This window comes from Mesoplodon densirostris, chromosome 7 (genome assembly GCF_025265405.1).
Source record: "Mesoplodon densirostris isolate mMesDen1 chromosome 7, mMesDen1 primary haplotype, whole genome shotgun sequence".
Lineage (NCBI taxonomy): Eukaryota > Metazoa > Chordata > Mammalia > Artiodactyla > Ziphiidae > Mesoplodon > Mesoplodon densirostris.
Window position 1 is genome coordinate 6,627,546 of NC_082667.1, and position 17,664 is coordinate 6,645,209.

General features: G+C 45.5%; 1 protein-coding gene across 1 annotated transcript in view; it reads right to left on the reverse strand.

Annotated features, from left to right (window-relative positions):
* TOP6BL (TOP6B like initiator of meiotic double strand breaks) overlaps positions 1–4,053 on the reverse strand; it is a 98,486-nt gene extending 94,433 nt beyond the window's left edge. The window contains exons 1-2 of the mRNA XM_060103920.1: positions 3,947–4,053; positions 1,827–1,968 (exon numbers count right to left, since the gene is read on the reverse strand). Of these exons, the coding sequence (XP_059959903.1) occupies positions 1,827–1,968; positions 3,947–3,976 (172 nt within the window). The 5' untranslated portion in view covers positions 3,977–4,053. The remainder of the gene's footprint in view (positions 1–1,826; positions 1,969–3,946) is intronic.
* Positions 4,054–17,664: the final 13,611 nt, after the last annotated feature.

Below are 17,664 nucleotides of genomic sequence, written 5' to 3' on the forward strand. Positions count from 1 at the left end.
AAATCTCAATAAAATGGAAAAGGAGTATTTTTTAAAGGAATAAACCCACAAAGATAGAGAATAAGAGAGAAAGATGATTATAATAAAATTATAGAAACAGAAAAGCAGAAGGACTAGTGGGAAAAGATTTCAGACTCAAGACCTGAAAAATTGAATTATAAGCCAAAAAAGGGAAAGGTGAAGAAACAACACCAATTATACAACAAAGACTCAAAAATGGCAGTATTAGGAACCTCTGGAAGTAGGAGTGGGAGCCAAAATAAGGAGAGTCAGCTGAAAAAATGAATTTAAGAAGTAGTCAGATCTTTAGATTCCCTTCTCCACTCAGCCTTCTAAGGACTGGCCCTCCCTAACCTTGGTGAGGGGTTGGGGAGAGGTTATTCTTTGAAAAGATAGAAGCATGGGTCTCTGGGCTGGGAACTAAAGTTGTACTAAAAACAAACGGATTGAGTGAACATAAACATTGAATGCTAAGATACAACCCCCCCCACACTCCTCCCACACCAATCCCTCAATCCCAGAATGCTGGCAATCTGGCTTTTTATCCACCTGGTGAAAGACTCTGAACATATGCATAGAAAAATCTAGAAGAATATATATTGAATATTAATAATTATCTCAAGAGGTGAGATTACTGAAGAGTCTCATTTTCCATAATATGTTTCTGTAATGTTATGTTTCATGACAAGCACGTATTGCCTTTCCTCCTGTCAAAAAAATAATAAAAATAATAAAGAGACAATAAGCAGAAGAGAAAGGCCCCTTATACTAGACGGGCTGAAGAGGTCCATTAGGCTCAAAATGTCTACGGAATTCAGTTTCTTGCCAAAAGCTATTGTGGCTCAAGTCCCTTTCTTTGAGTGAAATCAACCCTGCCACCTTGAGCACAGTTTACTGGATCAGAATCAATGCACAAGCTAAGAGAACCATATGCAGACCAATATCACCCTAGCCATGTAACTAACCACCTCTCTCACGAATGGTGGGAATTCTGTCCAATCAGAGTGGAGTTCATGCGGAGTAACAGCAAACCAAACTATCATACCCCTCTTGAGGATGTTTACTGCTAGGTAAACAAAGAGAAGACAGGTCATTCCAGTTCAGGTGAGAAAATGTCTTGTAGAGCCTAAAGTACTATCCAGTCTCAACTGGGACTCAGGGTGACTCCTCTAAGGCTGATGGGACAACTTCATTCCAAAGTATTCTTCAATAAACCTACACACACACACACACACACATACACACACACACTCAAAACAGTCAGACAAAAAAGTTATCACTTCACAAGGTCAAGAAAATTAATTGTGTCAGGGCCACTCAATGCATCAGCTTTCCAAGAGTACAGGCAAAAATGATGAAACAGTAAGAGCCAAATGGAAGAGATATATATTTTCAAATTAACTGCAAGTTAGGATTATCAAAGTATACACCATTCATCATTTAATTTCTTTTTTTGTGTGTGTGGCTCTTTTCCAGCTACCTAAAGGCTGGACATGAACGAAAGAGGATACAAAATTCAATGTAATATAATTTAGTTATGAAAAAGGAAGTTAAAACCAAGAGCAGGAGTTAGATTGTTTCTGAGCAATCTAAACTTAAACCAGTTAAATAAATAATCCTTTGATAAGTCATCCTACTCACCTTTCCTGTATGACAGATTTGTAAATCTATCACCAGATACTTATTTCATAATCACTTAAGTTTAATTATGGAACAACTCTGGAGTAATAACATAATAAAACATTATGACTAATTGAAAATTTTAAATAAACTAACATAAATCATGACAAAACAAAGAAATCAATATTTTTTCTTCCTCCACTTACTAGTTGTTACACAATGAAGAGTATTTGCCTGGTGCTTAGAATTTAATGCTTCTATGGAAATCACCAGCTCTCCTTCTAGCAATGCTCCCTTTGATATTCTTGCTGTTTCACACCTCCAGTGAATAATTAAATATTTCAGTATCTGAAAAGGACACAATTCAAAGAAAACATAACCTTCTTTTAAAAATCGTGGTAATAATAAACTTGTATGACACAGTTAAATTAATAATTCTCATTTCCAAAAACTAATATTCTTGCTTGTAAAATGTCAGATTTACAATTGTTAAGAACAAAGCATTGTGTCTAAACAGAAGAAACAGCTAGGTGAGTGACTTAAAAAAGGAGACAGAGAAATTCAACACAACGTCCAAGACAGGAAATGGAGACAAAAAATTGTTTTATTCAAAGGATAAGTTCATCTGGAAATAATAATTTGAAAAAATTAAGTGGGAGTTTGTTTTTCCTGTTTTATTTTTTTTTCTCCCTAAATAAAAGCCAACATGAAGATTATGAATAAGAATAGCATCTGCTTGTGAATCACCTTTACCTTTTATTAAACCAACACTTCTGAGCATCAGAATACTAGTTAAGAGCACTGGCTCCAGAAGCAGATGCCTGGGTTTGAATCCCTGATGAGCCAAACACTAGCATGTGACCTTGTGCAAACTACTTAACTTCTCTGTACCTCAGCTTCCTCATTTATAAAAATGAGGACAAATCTACCACATATAGCAGCTGCTGAACGTAAACAAAACAATATGTGCAAAATGTTTAACACAGTGCCTGGTATATAGTAAATGCTTAATAAATATTAGCTATTATTTCTAACAAATTCATCTGCACACAATATTTTAAGTTTAACAGGCCTCCACGATATCTGGGTAAAACATTCAATCTTGATGAGACAATTTTAAAATAAAATATATTGTATTTAATTTCCATTACTATTAACGAAAGTAGACTCTCACTTCCACACTGAGGTACCATAGCAAAAATTATTACCCTCCCCCTTTCTTTTTAAAGACGGAGATCCCAGCATGAGAACTTGGGAACTAAGATCCCAATTTGTACCAGTTTGTAAGAAAGGTTTCCAGGCATTTCTACAGTCTAACACTTTCCTTCACACATCCTCTGACTTACTGTGCTCCCTCTGTTCAGATTTTCCCTCAGTTTCTTTATCCATAATGAGAGAGCAGTTGGGAAGAGAACATCAGCCTGTGAGTCTGTGAGTCAGAAGCTCTGGGTTCTATGCTAGGTTCTGTCATCTGTAAAATCTAAACCTCCAACTCTCTCTGATAACAAAGAAGGCAGGAAGCCTGGGAGAATTCGAGGTGCCTTCAGGTCAACCCCTTGTGGCCTCTGGTCCTATTTCACCCGTCTAGTAGTTACGTACTACTAGTTAATCTAATACGAGGCCAGTAGTTAAGAATTCAATCATGTAAGGCTATAAAAACGCTGTCATGAATGAACAAAGGTGGCAAGTCGGGGCCAGGTGTTCAGTCCCACCCCCCAGAGCATCTCTGGCGCGTGGTGTGGTCCGAACTGGGTGAGTGAGGCCTCCGAACCTCAGCCTCTCATCAGGCAGCTGCTCTGGGACGTGACCCAGGAATCCCCTCCAAACCTCGGTTGACCCGCAGGCCGGATACGGCTTTCCCCCGCTCCCACTTTGCACCGAATGGCCCCGACTTCCCCCCAGGTCGCCCACCCCTGCTTTCTGCTCGCCCTCCCCGGCACGGGCGGGTCCTCCTGGGCTGGCATCCAGGCTCGAACCTGGGCGTCCGCTGAGGTTTGGCAAACACTTGAGCTGCCTGAGCCTCGGTTTTCTCAGCTGTCAGGTGGGGGCGGCACCAGCGCTCAGAGGACGGCCATGCCACCCACTGACTAAATTCTCCTCACTGAGCACCCCACGGGCTTTACTGCCCAGATGCTCCCACGCCCCACTTCTCCTCTGTTCCTCACAACCCCGCGAGGGACACGCTTTCACCGAATCCTATCATTCCCGAACCTTCCTTCTCCCCCTCAGGCAAAGCCAGACCCCTCTGCCCAAACTTCGCGGCCTCCTCACAAGGCCCGTCTCCTCAGACTGTCCTCCTCCACTTTCACTCCCTTCCCGGCATCACCTCGCAGACGGCCACGGCCGTCCCCTCCATTCCGCGCGGCGAGCAGTAGCGACGCCCAATCGCTGGGCGCCCGCCAGGGATTCGACCTCCGCCCGCGCCCACGCCCACGCCCACGCCCGCGCCCACGCCTGGCCGCGCGACACCGCCCCTTCCCGCCCGCGCGCGAGAGAGCCCCGCCCACCGGTTCGCCGCGCCTGCGCACTCAGCGCCGCGCCGCCCCGCCCCGCCCCGCCCCCCTGCGGCGAGCCGCCAGGACCTGCTAGGAGTGGTCCGGAGGGTACCCGCTGTAGCGGAGGTCCGTGGGCCGGCCTGCGGGGATGGGGAGAGCCCACGGGTGGCAACCGAGGCTGCAGGCGAGCAAGAATGAGGGCAGGCCACCACTCCTCCCTTCCTCCAGAAAGAACTTTCCCACGGTCCCGGCGCGAGGTGCAGCCCTCAGCTCTTTGCCTCCGCCGGGAGAGGGGCTGCCGGTGCCGGAAGCGAGATCCCCAAACCGGTGCTTGACCTCCAAACAGTCTCACCTCCTGGGGGGACTGCCCCAAGTGCCCCAGGCCAACCTCTGGTTTCCCACCCTTGGCAAGTTAAAAAAGAGTTAAATTTGAATTTCAGATTTAAAAAAATAATAATAATAAAAACACAAGTTTTTAGTCATACGTGTATCCCATGCAATATTTGGGACATATGTATACTAAAAAAAAATTCGTTCTTCTGAAATTCAAGACTGGGCGTCTTGCATTTTATCTGGCAACCTGTCCCAAGCAGATCCCCCGCTTAATCCCAGGGTGCCCAGCCAGCCCCTAGGCAGGATCTGGAAGGGAACAAGCCCCCCACGTTTGTGCACTAAATATGCCAACGACAGGACCTGGATTTCTTAGGCTCCAGCTGACAGAAGCTCCAGGGTTTTCCAAGAGCATTCCCAACTGATCGGGAAGGTAGTCCTCCAGACTCCAGCAGCTGAACTCAGGGCTTTTGAGGGAGGAGCGTGGTAGGAGGGGCTTGAGCCCAAACTGATGATTTGGCAGTTGGTTCCTCAGGCATCCAAAAGAAAACTGGTGAGAGAGAGTCCTGCCTGGCAAAGGGTTGCCCAAGGAGAAGGGTGGTGCAGGGTGTGTTGGCTGCTTCCCTTCAAGGAAAATTCTTCCACCCCAGCTCCAGAAAGCCAGGACTGGGCAGAACAGGCAGGGGAGCTGGCAGAGTGCCTGTCCAGTACATAACCTTGGTGCTACTCCAGAGGACGTGACTATTAAGACCTGAATCATAGAGCCTTGTCCATCTTTGCTCAGCACTGTTGACCACCCTCCCCATCTCTGTTGCTCAATAGGTAGATCCATTGCAGAAAGGTGGCTTTTATTTATGGAAAATTCATCATAATACCATCTCGGACTTGATATGAGAGCTGACTTTTGGGGAACCGTTGGAGCCTTCCTCTCCCTTTCACTCTCTTCTCTCTCGGGTGTCTCCTTTAGAAACGGGAGTCGCCAAGGGGAAGGGAGCTAAGATTGAATGACTACCTGTTGTAGGATACCACCGGCTCTTTACATCCATTTTTTTTACCCTCACAAGTATCTTGTGAGATAATTGTTATCTTCACTATTTGATGGGTGAGAAACCAAGATGCTGAAGATGGCTCTTTAAAATATTTCCCATGGAGACTGTTGTCTTAGCAGAAAATGCCCCACCTTGAGAATGACACTGGGAAGGAAGGGTGGAGGAACAGCTGCCAATGTAGAAGTACTTCAAGTGAGTTGGTCGTCCTGCTTCCAGCCCTTGGCCTTGGAGTGAGCATCAGGGATGAACATGCAATGGAATACCCAATACCATCCTAGAGGCAGGGGTGGCCTAACAGAGGTGGGCAGGGACACAGCCAGATGTAGGCAGAAGTGAGGAAGGGAGCCTGTGATCTGAGGGCCTGCCATCAGGATTGCCACCACATAAACCATTGTAGTCAGCAAAGTTTGATGCAGGCTTGCCATGTGGTGGGCACCTACTCTGTGCTAAGTGGTCTTCACCTTTCCTTTATCTTAAGTAATCCTCCCAATCTTGTAAGGGAAGTGTTATTATCATTGTTTTATTAATGATGAGAATGAGCTTCCAAGAAGAGGTTGTATGACACTGAGTTTGTAAATGGCAGAGCCAGAATCTGAAATAAAAATCTCTTAACCACTCTTTCCTTCTCCCACGTGGATGTGACTGCCTAACTGCTTTTCTCAGAGTTCTGTAGTACAGGGACATTAACATTACCGTGAGAAGCCAACCCCTCTGTGCAAAAGCTAAGACAGTGAACTCAGGTACCCTCATCTCCCTACAAACCAAGGCTTGAATGAGCCACAGTTCCCACCCTTCTTTCACCCATCGATGTGTGCCCCCATTCTGTTTGAGGTCTAGTAACTAACATACTATTGGACTGACTCCACATTATTAGAACTGTTTTTACTTAGACCCCATCCTCAGAGCAGTGGAGTGTTAGAGCCAGAAGGGATTGCAGTAGAGGTTATCAGTGATCCCCAACAGATGAAAAAGTTTGAGGCCCAAAAAAATGAAATGACCTGTGTGAGGTTAAGGTCACCTTAGTCAACCAGGTCAACCAAGGAGCCTTTGGATGCTGCTTTGGACATCTTCAGCCCTGGAGTTCAGGGCCATATTACCAGTGTCTTCAGAGGGCCAGTTCTCCCCTGTCATTAGACTTAATGGCATATTGACTCTGTTTGCATTCCTCCACCTACCTCAGGATTTGGATTACTGTTGCATGCCCACTTTGGGACATGCTGTTTATTCTGAGAAGAAATGCCCTCCCTGTCTGGGCAAAAGAGCCCCGGATTGATTCTGACCCAAACCCAACAGTTTGAGTGGAGCCAGAACATCCTAGGGAATGCTACCAGGTGAACAGTGACATTTTAGGAACTGTTGAGCTGTCTTTCCCTTTTGAATGTGCCCTCTCTGTGTATATCATTCCTGGATACTTCTTAGGAGCTACCTTGTTCTCAGGCTCCCCTACAGCATTCAAAAGCCCTGAAGAGATGACCCTAGGCACTTACGTGGAAAATATCCCTGAGGTCCCCCTTATCAGGCTGTTGCAAAATTAAGTCCACTTGAGTAGTTTCTTTCCCCCTGGGAATCTGTTGAGAGCCTGCTTCTCATATAGGCAATAGGAAAGGGTTAACTGCCTCTCTCGGGTCCTGAGCCAAGTCTGTGCCCCACCAGTTCCCATAACCGGGTTTCCTGAAATGGAGCAGGTCCCAGGTGCCTCTCCACTAATCACATCCCTGGAAATGGGGCCAGGAAGCTCAGATTAGCTCATCCCTTCACCTTCTTGAGGCCTTCTCCACCTGGAGCACAGAATCTGGGGCAGCTTCATGACTCACCCTCCCTCTGCTTCCCTATCAGGGGTCAGAAAGGGATATTCTCGCAGAGGAATATTAGATTATGGGGGGCACTAGAGGCTATAGTGGTGCTGACTTTTGTGCCAATTCTTGCACTACAGCAAAGGAAAGATTCTCCCGCCAAGACGACATCACTGTTTGTATAGTTAGAGTATTTCTTCTTCACCCCCATTCCCTATGTTTTCTTCCTCTCCTTCTTAGAATGACTGACTATGATACCGGGTAGCTTCCTGTTTTTCCTGGCTGACGATCACCCTTTGCACAGAATCTCTGATTTCTCATCTACTAGTAGCGGGTTCTGGGGCCAGCCCAGGATAGCATTCCTTTCCTGTTAGTGTCTGGTTTCTCCTCTTTCTAGATAACCCATAAAATCTATATCACAAAGTGGTTCTGCTCTCCGTAATTGGCTTTTTACTTTCTCTCTAGGCAGAGCTGGCTTTGTCCTTCCAGCTGGTGTCCACCAGAAGGGAAGTATTCTTTGTAGCATAGAAGACTCAGGAATGGAAACAGCAGTGGTCACATATGGCCAAGTAAACCAATTGATTCAAAGGCCAGATGATCAACTTTACTTGAAAGACAAGTAGGCTAACTGGGACAAAGAATCTTCTTCTAGGTGCTCCGTTAAAGAGGACACTGGTTCCACATGTTCAGTCTTGGTTCACTTGTTGTATGATTACAGTACTCTGAAGAATTTTTCCAAGAATGCTGGTGTACGAAGTCTTTAAAGCTAGTAATATGGAAACTTGGTTGAGCTTATCTTTCACTGGTCTCCAAAGTTGACTTGATTTTCACCCATTCTAGCTTTAAGGCTGCTTCTATCTTCTGTTTCCCCAACTTTCATTCTCACCAGCTGAGAAAAGGCTGTGGGATCAAAAGTCTAAAAGGGTCAGGATGTCTTCATTCTTTTCCCATTTTACTAGTCACTTTTGGTGTTATGTTCTAGTTTTCCACAACTAAAATAGGAAAATTCTCCCAGGAATATGGTTAAAATAACATCTGTGAAACAATTGGAGAGTTTTAGAATCTTTAAATTAGAAGAAATCTTAGAATTCATTTAATCTAGTGCTTCCCAACTAGAGGAGCAATATTTTTTCCAATTCATTTCCTTTTTCTCCACCCCTCTTCCTGAATAGCCTCTCTCTACCTCCTTCCTCAACCTATTCCTGGTAACCAAGGCAGAGAATTGATCTAGTTTGCATATTTTGTGTATTTAGGATTGGGAAATACCTCACTGATTTCGTGCAAGAGTCATTCCAACTGTCCTGACAAGCTGATACCTAGCTTTTATTTGAATTGTTGAATTTACTTGAATTGATGAATTTACTTGAATTGTTGGGAAAGATGCCACCTCAGAGGCAATCCATTCCAGTTTTGGACAGCAGTGGTCTGGTAGGGTTTTCCATTATATTGAACTGAAATCTCTCCTGCTGTATCTTCCATCCATTGGTCCCAGCTCTGCCCTTTGAAACCACAGAGAATTCATCTAATCGTTTTATACAGGGTAGAGGGGAATACCCAGGATTGTTATTGTTAACTTGTCATAGTGGTTCAGACCTGGTCTGAATGATTGTATTACAGATGTCCTTTGCTTTATACACTAGCTATGTTCCTAAAACGTGTAAACCCAGTTTTGTGTGAATCAAATCATTTTAAACATACTGGGAAACTGACTCTCTGAAAGGAACCCTGTTATCAGTTCTTTCATTAACTAAAAATTCCTTTTGTAATGCAAATAACCACCCCCTCCCCGCATTTAACCTTTTTTGCAAGTCTAGATTTTCATACATGATGTTTTACTTGAGGGGAGATTTGTCTATATACAAAACAAGTAAAATAATGATAATAGCAATAGCTAACATTTATTGAGCCCTTATCTGGCACCAGGTGTCACGCACCTGACATACATTATTTAATTTCTCACCACAGCTTCCCTTAGAATGATCCTCTATTTCTAGGGGAATCTGAGGCTTAGAGAAGTTAAATAACTTGTCCAAGATCACACAGTTAGAAAGTGATGGCCCAGAATTTCAACAAGGTCACAAGACTCTAGAACCTTGTGTCTTAACCACCGGGAAGTTTCAAATGCCAATAATAGTTGAAATGACTAACTCCTAGCTATGTGCCACAGCACAAGTAAATCAGGCTATGATACAGAAAACTGACCTGAGATTTCTATAGCTTCAAAGATGGACACAGAATCTACTCTTTTTGGGTTCTGGCACTGTAAGTTTCCCAGCACAACTCACATTTTCCAGTGCAATTTGATCAAGGAACCCCAAAGACATCCCTTCAGATATTAGCACTAAGCAGATACTGCCAAATTTTATTTCAGATATATGGGTATCATCAGACACGTTTTCATGGGAGTCTGTGTACTCCCAGGGCTTTGTGGCATAAGCTTCTTAGAAGAAAAAAGTAGTTCATTATTGACAGGTAAAATCAAAAGTATTGAGAATCATGGTTGAGCCCAGCCTGTTCCTAGGTGAGTTGGAATCATTCAAATGTGTTTTTAGGTCCAGTTTTTAATGGTACTTAGGTTTGCAAGTTAAAAATAGTTTGGGAGGGATGGTCCATAAATAAGTACTGTTTTGAATCCACACTGGACAAAGATAAATGGTTGTAATACTTCTGTGTTCTCAAATCAGTTCCAGTTTCTCCAATTTAGTCAACAACAGCATGCACTCACAACATTGCTCAGCTCAGAACGCATCCCCTGAGGCTCCTAGAACCCCAGGCTTTTCCACACTATAGAAGGGAGCTCCAGGTAGGGCTCTTCCGTCCTCCACACCCCTCCTCCGCAGACCACCATCAGAACTCCCCATTTGACTTGAGACTTTATCTTGGCTCATCCTCAGACTTTTGCTTTCAAATACATGATCATTCTTTGCAAATCATGTCTGAATTGGTGTTACACAGGCCTCCTGGTCCACCGTCGTCTTGGGAAATCAGGTCAGTCCTTGTAAGCCCTGGAGCTCCCCTTGCAAGCCCACGTTTCTGACCTTTACTTGTACAGCAGGCTTGTTTACAACCTCAGGTCACAGACTTAGGTGAGGAAATACGTAATTTTCTTTATTTCTCCACCTAGCTCTTCAGCCCCCATTTCTACTAATGGCAGAGAAATAGTAAACCACGCCGATTCCAGACAACTCAATCATCTCAAGTTTTAAAGTCAGTCTCTTAGGATTCTCCTCCCAATCCCCTTCTCACAATGTTCTACTTTGTGGTTTATGTATTATTCTGATGCCAGGGAACAGGCTTTACGGTCAAGTGCTCTCTTGCCTAACTGATAAACTCTAGCCTTCACTTGGTCTTGGCCAATGGGCACTGCATCTGCTGCAGAGATGAGGTTCTCTGGTGAGTGGAAGCTGTGGTCTTGGTATAGACAAAGAGCAGTGATTGCTTCATGGGGAGCTCAGGGGTGGCTCCCACTTCAGCTCTTCCTGGTATATCTGAGCCTCCATCGGGTCCCTGGCTTGGGCCATGTACCCCCTCAGCCTCTACTGTGGGGTGCTCACCCCCTACCCCACAGCAGTCCCTGCAGGCACCCAGTTCTCAGCTCACTCTCACTCTCCTCTCAGGGACTGGGCACCAAGGAATTTTTCCGATTTCCTCCAAAGGTCGACGAGCCAAGGAGACTTGGGCTTAGGGGGTGAGAAGCCTAGGGGTGGTGAGGAGATGGAATACATCTCAGACTTACTTTGCCTACACAGGTGACGGTGCCACTTCTATTCTGTGGCAGTTGCCCTTGTTGACACAGGGTACTTTGAAAGGCTGTGTCTCCTCAGAGTTCCAGGAATGAAGTGGAGCATGAACCCCCTCTGTCTACTATTCTTTGGTGGGGGGAACAGAAAACAAAACCCCACTGTTGCACCTAGTTGTTCTTGCACAACAAGAAAACTCTCTTGTTCTCCTTCCCCAAGCTTTTTCAGTTTTGCTCCAAGCTCAAAAAGGATTATATTTTCTGTGTGAAGGGGAAACTCACATGTTCTTTCCAATTCGACAGTTGATGGCATAAACTGAACTTTAGGTTCATCAGGTTCTGGCTCTTGAGATGTCTCTTGGATTAAAAAAAAAAATCCCTCTCAAGAACCTGGCTCTTACAATGAAAAAGACTGAAGCTTTCAAGAACATCTTCTCTGCAATAGATTTTAAAAGGTCTAAGTTAAGAGTTCAAAAATGAAGACTTTGATCTTCTGTATCATTTCTATGCAGAGGGCAGTACATCTAGAAAGCACTTGCTGCTGCTTAAGTGATGGGGGATAGATTAGGAGCAAAAGAAATGGAAAACACATTGTTTGGTATGAAAACATCTAGTTGCTTCTGTTTACAACAAGGAATCACCTTCTCCCCCAAGGTCTTTTCTGTTATTCACTGATTTATTGCACAGGTATCTACATGTCTGCTCTGTTGAGAATACAACTATGAAAGGGATATTCTCTCTTCCCTCATGGAGCTCATGCTCTAAGAGGAAACACGACCAATGGGCAGTAACGGTCCAGTATGGAGTGATAAGAAGGCCCCTGCCCCAGACTTGGAGCCCAGGGAAGGCTTTGTGGAGGAAGCAACAGCGAGAACTTTAGACTTTATCCCAAAGGTGTTGGGGAGCTACTGAAGGGTTTTCAGCAAAGAAGTGATCTGTCAGATTGTTGTGTTAAAAAGAGCACTTAAGCTGCAGAGTGGGAGATAAAATGACCCAGGAACAATGCATAGAAGGAGAAAAGGGCTTAGAACAAAACACCATCACCAACAATAACAACGAAATTACTTGACAAGCAGAAAAGAATTCACAAAAGAAACAAAGGAGGGGCCACAGGGGTTGAAGGAAAACCAGGAGAGTGTGGCAACCCTAAACCAAAGGAAGAACATTTCAAGAAGCAGGCACACTTAGAGTCCATTGCTGCCAAGAGAAACGGTAAGATAGTAATTGGAAATTGACACTGTATTTAGCAATAGGATTATTGACGACCTGGTTGAAAGCAACTTTAGAGGACTAGAAGTTATATTGCATTGGATTAAATCAATTGCATCAAAGCCTATCTATCCCCTTCTGTCTCTACACTGATATCTTCCAAATGCCTATCTTAGTCCAGACCTCCTCTTTTTTTTTTTTTTTGGCCGCGCCAACAGCATGCAGGATCTTAGTTCCCCAACCAGGGATCAAACTCGTGCCTGCTGCAGTGGAAGCTCAGAGCCTTAACCACTGGACCACAAGGGAATTCCCTAGACCTCCTCTTTGAGCTCCACACCCAGATGCAATGGATGACTCAATATCTCCAAGACCAACACTCTCTCCACCCAAACCTCATCTCAGCAAATGGTACCTCCCTTCCTCCAGTGGCACAGTCCATCCATGAAAACCCCTTTTTCCTCACGACCACCCCTATATCTAACCCATCACCACATCTTGCCAATCCTTTCTACCTATGTGTTCCTCCATCTCCACTGCCAGCATCCAAGTTCAAGCTATCATCTTCTCTCTCACCTGAACCATGGTGGTAGCCTTCTAACTGGTTTCTCACATCAAATTACATACCCCTCTAACCTGTTCCCCACACAGCAGCTGGAGTAATCTTTTAAAACTACAAAGTTGATCACTTCACTTCCTTGTTTCAAATCATTCAATAGCTGCCAGGGCTCTAAAGGTAGAAACCAAAATTCTTTAAATGGCCTAGTAAGCCCTAGTAAGCATGATCTAGCCCTTGCCTATCTTCCTAGCCAGAATTCAACACACAATTCCTCTGTCTTCCTTCTCACTGTCCCTCTCTGTTTCTCACACCATGCCTCCTGCAGTATCACACACTCTGCATCCCTGTAGCCAAGAACATGGTTCAAATGTCAGACTGTCTGAGGTAAAATCCTAGGTCTACCCCTTCCAGGTTCAATGACCTTGGGCATGTCACTTAATGTCTCAATGCCTCCGTTTCCTCTTCTGTAGACTGGGGTTAAAACTTACCTCTTAGAGTTGTTATAAGAAGGAAATGAAATGTTCTGTGTAAAGTATAGAAACAGGGAATTCCCCAGCAGTCCAGTGGTTAGGACTCGGCGCTTTCCCTGCCGGGGCCTGGGTCCGATCCCTGGTCAAGGAATAAAAATCCCACAAGCAAGCCATGAAGCACAGCCAAATAAATAAATAAATACATAAATAAAGTATAAAAATATAGTCCCCAATTAATGTTAGCAACTGCCCCGTTCCCTGCCTGGTTAATGCTTCTCATATTTCAGATCTCAGCTCAAATTATCTGCGGGACGCCTCCCTCGCGCTCCCACCTGCCCACCACACCACGAACTCCCTAACCAGGTTATGACTCTGTTAAATTCTCACATAGGGTCCTGAACTTTTCATTCATTCTACAGTACTTTGTGATTATATACCCAACGAATTATTTTATTAAGATCCATCAACCCTACCAGCCTGTAAGCTCCAAGAGGACAGAGACAGTGTCCATTTTACTCATTATTAGATCCCCAGATCCCAGCACGGTGTCTGGCATATAAAGCAGGTAGGTTTTGGATGAACGTGTGATTGAAAAGGAGGCAAAGAAGCGGAGCCAAGGAGTTCAAATGACTCTAGAAAACTGTCATCATGAAGATTAAAGGCAAGACATGGAGAAGGATCTGGTTTTCTCACTACATTTTTAAGCTGGAAGATACTTGAGCATGTTTAAATGCTGTTGGGAAGGAGCCAGAGGAGAGGGAACTCACCAAAAGGGATGAGAGCCATGGGGCTGCGTGAGGGGATGGGACTTAGGGCAGGAGCAGGAAGAATCAGTCTCAGACAGAAGGAGGGACACCTCTTCCATGGTATAGCAACGAAAGCTGAGAATTCAGCTGTGCCTGTAGGTTTGGTGGCAGGAAGTCCTACCAAGACCTTTCCATGAATCTTGGTAGTGTAAGCAGCAAACCTGGATTTCTCCGAGAAGCTCAGCATATTTAGTGGACATCACTCCATTCACTTTTGCCACTCATGTAAAAAGAAAGCAGATATTTTCTTCATCATTGACTGTACTGACGCACTACAGAGCAAAATAACAAGTTTCCAAAGCAACTCAGTTACAGAGCTGAGACAAGCGATCTCAGTGTTCTCTTTATTGAACATGCTTCCTCCCCAAATTGGGAAACAGTATGGTAAAATGATAATATGGTAAAATAATAGCTGGCACTAGTTGAGTGCTTACTATGTATGGGGCACTGTTCTGGTAATTTATCTGCAATAACTCATTTGATCCCCACATTACGATACATTTTAAGATGAGGAAGCTGAATTCCAGGGAGGTTAAGTAACTTGCCCAAGGTTAACAGGTGGAGGTGGCAAAACTAGGTTTTAAACCCAGGAGTCGGGACTTCCCTGGTGGTCCAGTGGTAAAGAATCTGCCTTCCAAAGCAGGGAACATGGGTTTGATCCCTGGTCGGGGAAGTAAGATCCCACATGCTACGGGGCCACTAATGCCGGGTGCCACGACTACTGAGCCTGGTCGCCTCAACGAGAAAGCCCATGTGCGGCAAACCACAGAGCTCGCGTGCCAGAACTAGAGAGAGAACCCGCACGCTACAACTAGAGAGAAGCCTGCGTGCCACAACAAAAGATCCTTCATGCCTCAGTGAAGATCCCGAGTGACACAACTAAGACCCAATGCAGCCATAAAAAAAATAATAAAATAATAAAATAAAATAAACCCAGGAGTCTGATTCCAAAATTGATACATTAAAAAATTTTTTTATTTTATTGAAGTATAGTTGATTTTCAACGTTGTGTTAATTTCTGCTGTACAGCAAAGTGATTGTTGTACATATATATATTCCTTCTCATATTCCTTTTCATTATGGTTTATTACAGGATACTGAATACAGTTCCTTATACTCTACAGTAGGACCTTATTGTTTATCCATTCTATATATGATATTTTGCATCTGCTAATCCTAAACTCCCAATCCATGTCTCCCCAAAATTGATGCTTTTAACCACTCTTCTATACTCCCTCTCTAGCAGAGGGGAAAGAACATATGAGGAATCAGAAGACCTGGTATCTGTATTACGAACTAACTCTATATGCTTGGGCATTCGCTTAGGTGTCTGAGCATCAGTTTGCTCATCAATAAAATGAGAATGAGAACGTTTACTTTATGAAGCTTTTAAAAGGGTTATGCAATGTTGAAAAGGGGAAATCACTATATACAAGATATTATTGTCATGTTTATCATAAAATCTAACAAACTTGTCTTCTAGTTGGGTCACAATCTAATAGGCTATCGTGGAGACCCTCAGTTTCCATAACCAGTACAGCAGCAGCAGGTTGGCTGATTCTCATCCCATCAGCTTTAACATCCCTGACCAAGTCTCCCTGATGACCAAAAGCACACCTCGGTGCTCCCTTCCTCCTGAATGCACTCACTACTACCTTTGGGAACAGCTGCAGCTTATGCTCTCACTTCTTTGATTTTGTTGCCTGAGGAGTGACTGTTAAAAAATAAGGAGACTGAATTACAGCTAACAGTGAAGTGCACTCCGGAAGGCCAAGTTCCAGTTTGGTGGTAGAATCCTGGTTCCAGTTTAATGGTGGAATCTGACTATCAGAGCTGGGAGAGAACTTCAAGTTCTTCTTTTAGTGCAACTAACACAACAACCCCTCTCCCAACCCATTTTATAGACTAGGAAAACTAAGGCCAGGTAGGTGAGATGAAACAGCTAGTTTGGATTGGTAGCAGGCTTTTTCTTTTTATTACCTTGAAAATGGGTTTAACACAGATGATTTCACCTTACCAAAATCATATCTGGAAAGTACTTCAAATATTTATATATTTGTTTCATTATGTGTACCTTTTCAGAAAGGAGCCAAATCCTAAAATGCTATTACTCATAAATAAATAAAACCTTAAACCAATAATTCAGGTAAAGCCCATTCTTCACATTGCCCTTACTTGGCCATTTCAAGCATTTCTCTGGTAGAAACAGGCCCACATCTTCAGGGGCAGTAAAATCTAATGGTTCAATTCGGACTGCTCTGTACAAAGCTCAGTCTATTATTACTAGTTCATCTCTTAGCTTAGTCTCCTAGTCTGAAAGAACTGTACCTACCTCTTAGAGCTGGAGTTGTGGGGGGGGGGGTCACATGAGATAACACACTTTTAGCACCTACCTGGCACTCTATAACTTTATGATTTGGGCATAATTCTTTCCTCTCTTAAGGAGATAGCAATTCACTATTCGATGACCTTAGACCACTAGACCTTAGACCACTCCGATGCTACTAAACCAAGGAGAAACCCAGCTGTGACAGGCTGAGAAATGTCCGTCCCCACCCCCATTCCCTTTTAAGACAGTGAGTAGGCCGGAATTCTGGTTGATAAATGAGAGGAGCTGAGAAGGAGCTGAGAGAAGCTGCAGTGATGACTGTTCTGAGAATCTGATCTGCGAGGAGACGAATCTCCACATGTACCATGGAGATGCTTTGGGAAAGAGAGCCGGCCTACCCGACCGAAGGAGGACCAGAGAGAGAAGGGCTGGATGAACGAAATGCTTAAAGGGAGATGGATTGACTGGAGGTGCCCAAAGAAGAAAAATTGAAACGGGAAACAGAGGCTGAATATTGGGAAATCTTCTGGGCGGTGAGTGCCATTAAAGGAGGCATTGCGTGTCCCGGGGATACAGATTTGGGGCGAAAAGCGTAGTAGGGACAAAGGTGGGCTGCTCAAACTGCGGAGACAGAGCCCCCAAGCTGTGGGGGGTACCCGGACGGCCCGAGGGTGACCAGGGCCGGCGAGGACCGGAAGGCGGGGCTCTGGGGGCACTCACAGGGTAGGCGGGGGTGGGGTGGGGAGGTCGGGAGCCGGCAGAGGAGCCGACGCCGCGTTCGCCCCGGGGAAGGTCAGCGACCCCGGGCCGGGGAGCTGAGCGGAGACCCAAGAGGGGCCGCGGTTGCCATGGCGCCGGGCGGGGAGGGGGTGACTCGGGCCCCGCCCCGAGCCCCGCGGGGCTGCCGGCTCCAGATGGTCCCGAGCCTCCCGCGGGAGCCGGCGGCCTGCGGCAGGGGGAGGCTATTGTCCTCCTTCCGCGGCGCCGCAGTCCCGCCGCTCGCGCCCGCGCTCCGCCACCGCCGGCCCCGCGCGCTCCCCGCGCCGCTCGCGCCCCGTGACAGCGCCCGCCTGCAGCCTGCCGTGCGCCCGCCGCCGCCCGCAACCGCCCCTCGCGGCTGGGCTGCCGGCGCGGCAACGACCGGTGCGCCCCCGCCCGCCGCGCTCCCGCCTGTCCGGCCGGCGCTCCGCACCGAGGTAGGTGCCGGTGCCCGGGCCCGCTTTGTCCCGGCCGGCGGGGCTGTGCGCTTTGTGCGGCCGCGTGCGGTC